The 12,466-nt window shown below is 40.4% G+C and overlaps 1 protein-coding gene across 5 annotated transcripts in view; it reads left to right on the top strand.

The window, feature by feature from the left end:
- The window catches only part of LOC134468808 (serine/threonine-protein kinase 31-like), a 112,147-nt gene that overhangs the window by 64,409 nt on the left and 35,272 nt on the right, over positions 1–12,466 (top strand). For 4 of the 5 annotated variants that reach the window (XM_063222683.1, XM_063222681.1, XM_063222684.1 and 1 more), the window contains 4 exons: positions 90–275; positions 5,324–5,458; positions 11,480–11,587; positions 12,114–12,245. In XM_063222683.1, the coding sequence (XP_063078753.1) occupies positions 90–275; positions 5,324–5,458; positions 11,480–11,587; positions 12,114–12,245 (561 nt within the window). The remainder of the gene's footprint in view (positions 1–89; positions 276–5,323; positions 5,459–11,479; positions 11,588–12,113; positions 12,246–12,466) is intronic. The other variant, XM_063222682.1, reaches the window with a different exon arrangement.

Genomic DNA, 12,466 nt, shown 5'->3' with positions numbered 1-12,466 from the left:
GCGCACACACACACTCAAAGTAGTCAAACACAGGTGTGTGTTAATGCTAATGTGCATATTTGGTGTGTGTGTGTGTGTGTGTATGTTAGGAGGTGCTGGTGTGTGTGTGTGGTGTGTGTGCGTTAGAGGATGCAGTGGTGTGCGGTGACCCACAGGGAAAGATGGAGACAGTGGAGCAGCTGGGAGAGTGGAGCAGCAACCAGCAGAAACAAACAACTGCCATACGACAACACACACAGCACACACTCGCACAACTATACGGACATCTCCAACAGGTAATACACACACACACACACACACACACACACACACACACACACACACACACACACACACACACACACACACTACTGCCACAAGACACACACAAACACACACACACAAACACTACTGCCACAAGACACACACACACACACAAACACACACACACACACACAAACACTACTGCCACAAGACACACACACACACACAAACACACACACACAAACACTACTGCCACAAGACACACACACACACACTACTGTCACAAGATCACACACACACACACACACACACACACACACACACACACACACACACACACACACACACACACACACACACACACACACACACACACACACACACACACACACACACACACCTATACATCTACAACAAGTAACAGACACACACACACACACACACACACACACACACACACACACACACACACACACACACACACACACACACACACACACACACACACACACACAACACACTCTCACACATCTATACGGACAACAACAACAGGTAAGTATCTAGTGTTGCCATCTGTCCCAGTTGTCCTTGATTGTCCTGGATTTTAATGGTCTGTCCTGGATTTTTTTTCCCCTGGTCACTGAATGAAGGATGCCATTGTTAAGAAAAAGGTTGATTGAGTTGGTCAGACAGGTGGCAACCTTACTGATATCTAGTATCTGGTATCTTTTGTTTTTAACACATTGACAAGCAAGTCACATAAAAATACGTTTTTGCCTCCCATGCTTTGGCTCCCAATATATAAAAAATACGTTTTTCAGTTTTTTTAATGGATTCTCAATCTACACATTTTAATGCACATTCTCTGTGATTTTTGTAATTATGTGATGAGCAGAACTGTCAGAACTAACATAGATCACGAAAACACCTACAAAGTCAAAAGTTCTACAAAGATTTGGAATTGGATACTGTGCATTTTCTCACACACCGTATGAGCTTATTACAGCACAGCACGTCACGTCACGTCACCTGTGCCAAAGTTACTTCCTAGACAATCAAAACATGTCCTCTCAGTGCATAACCTGAATATATGCCTATGGAAAGACAAGTAGTTTTCCCATGGGTGTAAAATGGAAGGTTGTAATGAAAAACAGGATGTAATACAGCAGAAGGAAGTACACTGTGTGCAGAATTATTAGGCAAATACGTTTTTTGACAATATCCATTTTATGCATATTGTCCGCCACCACCCTTTATGGACATGAACACCTATTGGATTTAAGCATTCCAGGTCATGCATATTGGTATAATAAGAGACAGCGTGATCGAAGGAGCTCAATACCCTATATCAGGGCAAAATCAGTGTGCATAATTATTAGACAACTTTGTTTTACTCTGGGAAAATGAGCCACAAAGGGGATCTAACAAACTCTGTAAAGACTATAAACAATTTTGAAGTCTTCTAGAGGGGTGTGGCTGTCTTGAAATATTGGTCAAATCAATCTAATGCACCATTACAAGCCATCAGTGTCACATGACATGTGCTCACAAAGTAACTGCCAGATTGAGAAGAATTGAAGATGAAACTACCACAAAACTATTACCATGCAGTGCTGGTGTATTCCAGAACTGAAACCTACATCGACTGTCCACAAGAACATTGTATTCAGCACTCAAGGTAGGCCAAGGTAAAACAGGCTGAAACCTGAAGACCACTCAACAAGTAACTTAAGTCAAGACTGGGTCAAGAAATGTCTTTAGACAGTTTTTTCAATGGTTTTATGAACTAGTGAAAGTGACTGTTAATGGACCAGGTTGATGAGCCTATGGCTAGATCAGTAATGTGCACACTCCTGATTACTGCATAAATACCATTGATGCAATTTTCTCCCTCTAAAAGATCCAGCCATGGGTTCATCCACCCTGTCTGTCAAGGGTCACTTTCCCAAGTCCATAAAACCTTTGAAAATTTTGTCCCCAGGTATTTTTGCCCCCATTTTGACTTAATTAACTTGTTGAATGGTTGTCTGGTGTCATCCCTTCTTACCTTGGCCATGTCTCTGAGCGCTCAATACCCTGTTTTTCTGGACACTCTGTGTTGGTTTCTGCTCTGGAATATGATAGCACTGCATGGTAATATTTTTTTTGTAGTTTCACATTAAATTCTTCTCAATGTTTGGCAGTGACATTTCTTAAGAGGCTGATGACTTTGTAACGGTGCATCTGATAGTTCTGTGCGAACGTGACCAACATCTTGCAAATTTGAAGACAGCCACATCCCTCTAGAACACTTCAAAATTGTTTATAGACATTTCAGAGTTTGTTAGATCTATTTTGTGGCCCATTTTCCCAGAAGAAAACAAAGTTGCCTAATAATTATGCACACCTGATATAAGGTGTTGGGCACCTTCGACCACACCCCTCACATCTATTTTACAAATATACATGACCTGGAATGCTTAAATCAAATAGGTTTTCATGTTCATATAGATTGCTGTTGGAAAATATGCATAAAAAGACAAAATGGTCAAAAAACATGTTTGCCTAATACAAAGCGGATTCCAAAAAAGTTGGGACACTTTGTATTTTGTGAATAAAATCAAAATTCTGGCATTTTCAAAACATTCAATATGTTAATAAGGGAGAGCATTATGTACAGATAACATATCATTTGTTCAAGTCAAGCAGACATATTGTTTTGAGGTAATTATGTCATCATTTAAAATTTCACCCTAGCAACAAATCCCAAAAAAGCTGGGACGGGGCCAATAAAATGCTTTTTATATTGGATAAGACTAAACACAACACAAGGGATGACACTGAACAGTTAAATACTTTGACTGATAGCATCATTTTATTAAAAAATTAGGAATTTTGATGTGTGAGACATGATTTCAGCAGCTCAACTGATAGGTGTGTTCTTCAACTTGTTTACATTCTTGTTATGCTTAATATGTGGCATATCCTGTCTGCAAGAAAACTATTTTGTGACCTGTTTACTCATATGATGGAACCACACTGTTGGAACATAGTAGAGATTGAAATTTGCCACCATTATGGGGCAATATCTAAAGGAGGTGCTCCAAAACATAATGCATTGGTAGCTATATATGCTGTTTAAAGTCTGTATATATTATTCATCATTTATTTTAATGCACTACATGAGTAAGAAGACCATAACCAAGGCACCTCTGCACCCTCTTACCATCATTAAGCTGTATTTCAGACTGACCACTAAATCAAGCTGAAGTATTCATTTTCTATATAACCTGGAGGGTACATGACTCCATGATTTTAAAAAAGGATGCAATATTTTCCATTCTGTAATCAGAGGACAGTTTCACATGTCTCTTAGGTCCATCTAGAATGAGCTTTGTCGCTTGCAACACAGTTTAATGTCTGCATCATGTGCATTTATCAAGTGTTGTGTTTATGGTCATTTTTTAGAGAGCTGTCATTGTTGAAGTGTCATAGTTTGTTTGTTGTCGACGAATATGTCATGATCTCATAACTCATGCAATGATTACACAGAGCTCTATATTACAGAAATTGGCCTTATATGCCTGCAATTTTGATAACTAAATCTTTTTGTGTAATAGATAAGTAATTAGTCCCTCAAAATCTTCACTACTGAGTGCCACAGCCTCTCTGTGATGGTATTTTATTTGTGCATTCATGCTGGCAGTCAATATAGTTCCTTTTAAAATATTCTTCCCAGTGTTATTTTTAGAATTATCCCACTATTACAACATGTTTTGGCCCTGTCCCAACTTTTTTGGGATTTGTTGCATGGGTCAAATTTTAAATGATGACATAATTACCTCAAAACAATATTTCTGCTTGACTTTAACAATTGATATGTTGTCTGCACATAATGCTCGACCTTATTAACATATTGAATGTTTTGAAATTGCCAGCATTTGGATTTTATTCACAAAATACAAAGTGTCCCAACTTTTTTGGAATCCGCTTGTAATTCTGCACACAGTGTAATTTTGGGTGAGTACTACTTTGCCGCGTCTGCTTTTTTTCTACACACAGAACGAAAACTGCCATCAAGTGACATTAGCTAGCACTTCAGATGATGTGGCTCTGAACTTTAGCAGGTCCAGGTGTTTTTTTTTCATCGAAATAGTTAACTTAGAAGTTACTGGACTTGTTCTTCCGGCGTGAAAATACATTTAGGTCCTCAATTTAACCTTGGAGAGTCGAAGAGCGCACCCGTGACTAAAAGGCTTTTTCTCCGTTTGAATGGGGGAACACTATTTTTAGCTAATGTAACCGCTTAAAGTTGTATAACTTCGGAATGGAGAAAGGTAGGAGTATACCGTTTTCACATGTAGAAAGCTGAGATTCTGAGCTTTCGATTCTGTCATGTGTCTGTAGGTCTAAGACAAAATATTCAGTGGCTGTTCAAAGAATGTCAAAAAATGATGAAACTGGCTGGGAGTCTAGAGCTAAAATTCCAAACAACGCCTGGGATTCAATGTGTTAACCAGTAATACATTTACAAACAAGAATGCTGAATATTGAAGTGTGTGTGCGTGGGTGTGTGTGTGTGTGTGTGCGTGGGTGTGTGTGTGTGTGCGTGTGCGTGTGTGCGTGTGTGTGTGTGTGTGTGTGTGTGTTTACATTGATTGATGAGAATAATAGAGAAGTTATAATTATAGAAAGTGGATGTTCATTTGGTTCACATATGGATATATGCTACTCAACGAAGCTTCTGAAATACCTACCACTGTGTACTGCTTTAAACAGCTGCAATTACTCATGTAAAGTAATTGTGGTCATTTTTGGTAGTCTGGGCCATGTACATAAACTATGTTTGTGTGGTCTAAAAGAAGAAAGAAGGGCAAAGCAATTCACAAAATTTTGCTCAATATCTTGCATCATTGGGAGTCTCCATATGGAAACGCAGGTGCCACCTTTATCCTTAGGACATTATGAAAAGAAGATTCTAGTGCTGTATAGGACAAAATTTGGATTGTGCCATGATGAATGTATATCGGTCAATCCAAATAAAGAAGTAAAATATGTGTGTGTGTGTGTGTGTGTTTGCCTGCGCGTGCGTGTGTGGCAGCTGCTGTGTGTGGAGGGGGAGATGTGTGTGGAGGGGTGTATGTGCGTGTCAGGTGTGTGTGGCCGCCTGGATACTCTGCTACTGCAGGCGGAAGGAGCTGTGGACCAAGAAGTGAAGACCTCACACACACAGCAGGTGAGAGTACACCCACATGAGAACACACATGTGCGTGCCCCGCACACACACACTTATCAACTTCTCAATTCCACAATAAGTGTCGACCCTGAAAAACAAACACCACATGTGACATCATAAATCAAGTAGAGTTGAGTAGATGTGAGATTAGAGATACTTTATACTTTACATGGCACTTTTATCCAGTGGCTTAGTTATTTACAGGATATTGGTTGCAGTCCCTTCCCTTGCTCAAGGGACTTTGAACCATGGATGGAATTACAGGGATAGTAAGGTGGGGATTCAAACTTGCAACCCTCTGATCTTAAGACCACCTCCCTAACCATTAGGCTACTCTGCCCAACCCAAAAGTGGTCTCATAGAGTCTCATAGTAGCATACTCAGAGTCTTGCTATCGCTGACGACAAAGTGCTTACCTGACAATCCACAAGCAAGACACTGACTCAAAGGAAACCATTTAACTTCCTCTTTATGGAAAAATCCCATAAACACATTTCCCATAAACACATACAGTGAGAAGTAAGTATTTGATCCCTTGCTGATTTTGTTGGTTTGCCCACTAATAAAGACATGGTCAGTCTATAATATTAATGATAAAATGTGTTCTAATATGGAGAGACAGAATATCAAAAAGAAAATCCAGAAAATAACTTTCAAGAATATATTTTAATTGTTTTTTATTCCATTGAGGAAAATAAGTATTTGGCCCCTCTAGTCAAAGAAGACAAAATACTTGGTGGCAAAGCCCTTGTTTTCTTGTACAGAGTTCGGATGTTTCTTTCAGTTAATGACAATGTTTGTGGGGAAGGGAAGGGATTTTTGTCCACTTTTCTTTGTTGATCTTCTCTAAATCATTTAAGTTGTAAGACTCTAGCTTGGCAAATGGGAGCTTCTGTTCCCTCCACAGGATTCAGTGTTTCCCACAGAAATTTTGGAAACTATGGGGGCAGCCGAGGTTTATTTTGTCCGGGGGGCGGGGGCGGGGGGGGGGGGGTCTTCTCACACGGGCCTTTTTTTTTGGGGGGGGGGGGCGGGGTGTTTTCTTGCAGCGTAAATGCAAAACGGCAAAACAATGACTACAGTATGACATTGGCGCATGGAGAAACTGTAGGCCTGGGCCTATATTTCAGCCATTTATTTTGAGAAATAAGGCTACATAAGATTTTACCCATGACTTGTATAATAGTAGTACATTGTCATTGTCAAAAAAAAATGCAGGTACAGTGAATAATTTCTGTTTACAACACAGTTTCATTCGTCCCTCATGCAGGGGTCTGGGAAACAATAATAAAACAAAATAGGAGCAGAGATAAGAATTTAAGAGCACTGTGAAATTGTTAACGCATAGACAAAAAGGGTCTTAGAGGGTAGGCTATGCCTTTTCCCCACACATATCTGTAGGCGTACACATTCTACATGAGGGGTGCTGGTCACAGGGCCAGTTTTTTTTCCAAATTCCTCCCATTAAAAGGGCTGAACAACATATTACACATTTATGTCTATATTCACATTCATTACACATTAATTTCTATATGCAGCCCGATGTCTCATCTGCTGTGTCAATGAAGGTCTGTCACCAAACTCATTACAACTGTAAAACAAAGCCTAGGGAGTGTTAGTAAACTCATCCCAACTGTCCCTTCTCTGAAGGTTTTTTTTATATTGCTCCCAAACCCAAGTAAACTACAACAACTTGACTAGGCTTTTGATCCCTGTCTTTCAAGCACTTGTGGTTCTCTCTATAGCAGGGGTGCCCAACCTTTTTTTAACCAAGATCTACTTTTGAAGTTGATGGTCTGCCGTGATCTACCAAGTCAAATTCAAGGATGTCAGTATGAAAATTCAAGACCACCATTTATTAATCACCATTATTATGAACAAAATGTTTTCAGTAGGCTACTATGGCCGTATCTTTTCAGTGTGTTTTTAAAGTGTGTTGAATCAGGGCTTTGAACCATTATTTTTTCCAAACGTTCCGTTCCGAACAGAAACAGAATTATAACGTTTCCGGTTCTGAGTTCCACCAATAAATTGACGTTCCCGAACCGGTTAGAACCAAAAAATATTGTTCCCGGAACGGTTAATTTCGTTCCTGTCAGCTGATTACTTCCCATAGGCCTAACTGACGTTAACCAAGAAAGACGGAAGTGCAAATGAGACAGCCTACATTCAAAACTGTTTATTCAAGCGGATGAAAAGAATATCCTCCAGAATTTTGTCATTCAGGGACGACCTAAGCGGAGAAGCAGAGAATAAACCTCAATGATGAAAATGTGCGCTCCACGCTGACTTGGGTCACGGGGAGCGCTATGACGGACATTGTGAGTTTGTGCATATTTGAAGCGGCCATGGATGCCCAATAACGCCAAACATTGTCGGTGCGCTTCACTCGCGCTTCCCTGCAATGTCTTACAATAATGCAATGCAAACTCTGTCCTTTTGTATGACAGTGGGTTCTCTTAATTAAGATGTGGAGTGAAGACTTTGTAATCTACAGCTCTCTCTCCATTCAGTCAGAGAATGTCTGATGTCACACAGGACGTGAACCTCAGCCGTCATGGTAACGTGCGCAGGAAAATAATTACTTTCTTTTTTAGTTTGAGGAACGGTATTAACCGGTATTAACCGGTTACCATTATTTTTAAATAAGTGTTCCCGTTCCAGAACATAAAAAATAATAACGTTTCCGGTTTCGTTTCTGTTCCCTGTAAAATATAAAAAGTTCCCGATTTTCGTTTTCGTTCCTTGAACCGGTTCAAAGCCCTGGTTGAATAGCCTATCTTTACAAAGCAATGCAGCACTGATAGTATGCAGAGATAATTTCAGTCATACACAAGTCATAAACAACTGAAACAATTTCAAAATGATAAACATTTGGTATATAAAAGGCACATAGGCCCTATTTCTAAAATATGATGAAGCATTATCATGCCTTCAGTGGTATAGGCCACTGAATATGGGTAATTGTTATGGGTATAATAATATGGGTATTGTTATGGGTAAATAGTAGGCTACTATGAGAGAGAGAGAGAGAGAGAGAGAGAGAGAGAGAGAGAGAGAGAGAGAGAGAGAGAGAGAGAGAGAGAGAGAGAGAGAGAGAGAGATACAGAGAGATACAGAGAGAGAGAGAGAGCAATGAGAGAACTCATTGGATTGGTTAACACCCCTGTTAAGTGTGACTTCTTCTATGAAGGTTTTTTTTTCAGCTCTCTGGAACAGTAGCACAGCAAAGGCTTTCTATTGTGAGTTTGGCCAATCGTTTTGTCCACAACTGAAGCAAGAAACAGCACAAATTGAAGTGAATTCCATACATGTCAACAACTAACATTTCCCTTACACGCGGCACGCGATGTAAACGCAGTTAGCGATGATGCATGCGACTAGCGATTTGGACGAACATCCTCGCATATCGGCGTGTCATAACGCATCGTTGCGCACATGTTCTGTTACTCACCCGATGTTACACGTGTGCACACATGAATCAACTGTAATACCCTTATGGTCACTTCCTAATGCTTTCCCCTCATTCTGTGTTACCGTGGGACTACTTATCTAACCAATATAGAGTCTATAGGATGTGTTTACTCCAAAAAGTTATTATTTTTTTTTTTTTACATTTTCGTAAAGTATGGCGGCCAAATTTAAAGCCGCCATAGTTTCCTCAATGTATGGGAAACACTGGGATTATTATAGGGTTAATGTTTGGAAACTTTCTAGGCCACTTCATGACCTTAATATGCTTCTGCTTGAGCAACTCCTTCATTGCTTGAGCTGTATGTTAGGGATTATTATCATATTGGGAGGCCAATCCATGACCCACCTTCAGTCTAGTGGTGGCGGGAAAGAGGTTGGCATGCAGCATTGTACATTTACATGTCTCCCTCCATCCATTTCTTGACGATGTGAAGTTGTCCTGTGTCTTGGCCAGACAAACAGCCTCAAAACATAATGTTACCACTTTCATGGATCATAGGCAGCATTTCTGTTCCTCAAAACACATCGAGTTGTGTTAATGCCAAACAGTTTGATTTTGGTGTCATCTGATTCCAGCACCTCTCAATCCTATCCTAATCCAGTTTGATGTTCATTGGCAAACCTCAGGTGAGCATGAACAGGTTCCTTCTGAATAGGGCTGGGCGATATGGAAAAAAATGCATATCACGATATGGATTATTTTATATCACGATAGCGATATGTATCATAGCCTAAAAAAGAAAACCAGTTTGACGGACAGGGTCAAAAAAATCTTTCATCGCCTATTTTCACCAGTCATCTCGTTTCCCAATGTGAGAGTCCCACGAACCAAGAACACCACAGATGTGCAAATTGCGGCCATGAGAGTAAACCGCAAGGTTCCCGTTAGCCAGCTGTGGCCGGACATTGGCATGAATGACTGGCAAAATAAAATGTGACTGGACAAAATGTCAGACAAAAAATTACTGCAATTAGTCAGTAAATGATATTAGCTCATTTTAAATAGGCCTACTTAATGTTACAAAATACCAGTAGGCCTAATATGAAACTGAACAAAGCTGAAAATATTTGTGAAGAGCCTATGTAAATGAACTTGTTATAAACAGCACAATGCTTGCTCTCGTCCCCACCGTCGTTGTCCCCAATCACGTTATGCTTCCCAATAATCACTTGACTCACGCTGGTTGCTGTCGAGGAACAATTCTGTGTTTTTTTGTATTTTTACCAATATATCAGTGAACACAACAAAGGGCATTGCATTTGCAAAACCGTTTCATTCCCAGTTGCGAAGTCAAGCCTAACTGTTTGGGACTCAATGGCATGCGCAGCATCGTAGCATCAAATCACTTTAGCTTTTACCTCTGCTGAAAAATGGCGGTGGATTTCCAAGTAGGCTACAGAGGGTCAAGTTAAACATTTCAGAGAATGATGTGCTCACGAGAAGTCCCAGTGAAAGTGCATGAAGGGCTTTATAACTGTTTTCATCACCGACCAAAACGTGTAGCCTATAGAGCGTCGCACGGAACGTGTCAATTCCATTACATTCGAGATCCATTGCAAAGCAGAGGTTGGGATAGGACTAGGAGAGATGCGCTTCACAGATGCCCAAGGGGGAGGGGGGACTCGGGGGAAGTCTCGTGCTCAGAATCTACAAAACAGTGCAGGTAGGAATGCCAATGGCTAATGTAACCATCACAGAACTTCCTCCGGATGGTGGCAGATTGACAACCTCACATCAGTGAACATGAATCTCATAACTGATTGGAAAATAAATAAAGTTTTGCACACAATGTGTTTGTCTGTGTACTTGAATCACTTCATAGTAGGCTAGTCTATATTGTATTAAAAATGATAATAACTAAGTAATTGAGTGGAAATAAGAAATAAGACATTTTAAGGCCAAGAAAATATGTAATTTCCATAAAATTGATTGGAATAGGTTATAATGCAGTTTACGGCCCTGATTCTATCTTATTTCCATATAACTACTCAATTGTTTCCAAGGTAATTAAGCAGAAATAATACAAGGATGCTTAGGTGGTCGTTTCTATGCAATAACATAGGAAGAGGAAATATTGCACATTACGGCCCTGATGTAGCCTAATTAGTATGAAACTACTTCGGCTGATACCGTTTAGTTACTGGCATACCTACCACTTAACTACTATGATGACACAGTACCTGTTTCCATTAGCCTACTATTAACTAGAAACTACAGCGTAATTGCACTGGAAACTGTATGGTTTTTTTGCTGTTATTAATGAGAAATTATAGTGTAATTGCACTGGAAACCATATGGTTATTTTGCTGTTATTACTAATAACAAGCAGTTATTACCATAAAATTAGACTGAAATTACTGAGAAATTACTATGAAATGAACACCTTATTAGCGATCCGTAAAGTAAAGTGTTACCCACTTTACTCACACATACCGTCCCAGCGAATGCCAATTGTTACAGTGGGATTCCTGTGTGTGTCTGCGTGTGTGTGCGTGCGTACATGCGCCTGTGTGCATGTGTGTGCCTGTGTGTGTGTGTGTGTGTAGGAGCAGTGTGAGGAGTTCACCAGTATCCGTCAGAGTCTCCTGCAGCTCGTCCAATCAGAAGTCAGCCTGCTCACACAGATCTCAGACAAGCTCAACTTCTACACAGAGGTGTGCGTGTGCGTGTGCGCATGTTTTGTCTGTTGTCTGTTTGTGTCTCGGGTCCTCCATTGCTGCGTGTGTGTGTTGTGGGATGTGTATTTGTGGGTGCAACACGTTTGTGTGTTTTGGTCGAAAAGTTGTAAGTGTGTGAGTGTGTGTGTTAGGATTGTAACGATATTGTGTCGAACCGAGAAATCGTGATGCGCAGCGCCATAAAACAGCAAAACTACTGCATGATATGAGGTGGTAGTCAGTTCAGTTTTAACATATTGTACATATAACCTATTAGAATTATTTTATTTATAACGTTAGTAACGTGAAATAAGCTTTATTAATTGATTTAAAAAAATACTATTTAAAAAAAGTGGCGTGTATCGAACCGTAGGTCAAACATAGCGACATGATTCGAACTGTGAGTTGGGTGTATTGTTACAGCCCTAGTGTGCGTGTGTGTGTGTGTCCGTAGGTTCAGCAGGAGTGCGTGTAGTGATGTAAGGATATAAGCTTATGTGTGTGCGTGTGTATGTGTGTGTAGGTTCAGCAGGAGTGTGTGATATGGAATGAGGGTCCCCCATCGCTGGATGATCTCCAGGCAATGAAGAAACAGATCAAGACTTTGCACACACACCTGAAATACACACACCTACAAACCACCCTACTGGAGCAGGTATGCACACACACACACACAAACACAAACACACACACACACACACACACACACAAACACAAACACACACACACACACACACACACACACACACACACACACACACACACACACACACACACACACACACACACACACACACACACACACACACACACACACACACACACACACACACACACACACACACACAGAGCCAAGTTTGTTTATGGGCAGCATCT

Source organism: Engraulis encrasicolus, chromosome 18 (genome assembly GCF_034702125.1).
Source record: "Engraulis encrasicolus isolate BLACKSEA-1 chromosome 18, IST_EnEncr_1.0, whole genome shotgun sequence".
Lineage (NCBI taxonomy): Eukaryota > Metazoa > Chordata > Actinopteri > Clupeiformes > Engraulidae > Engraulis > Engraulis encrasicolus.
Note: the sequence above shows the minus strand (reverse complement) of the source record. Positions and strands in the feature narration are given on the sequence as shown.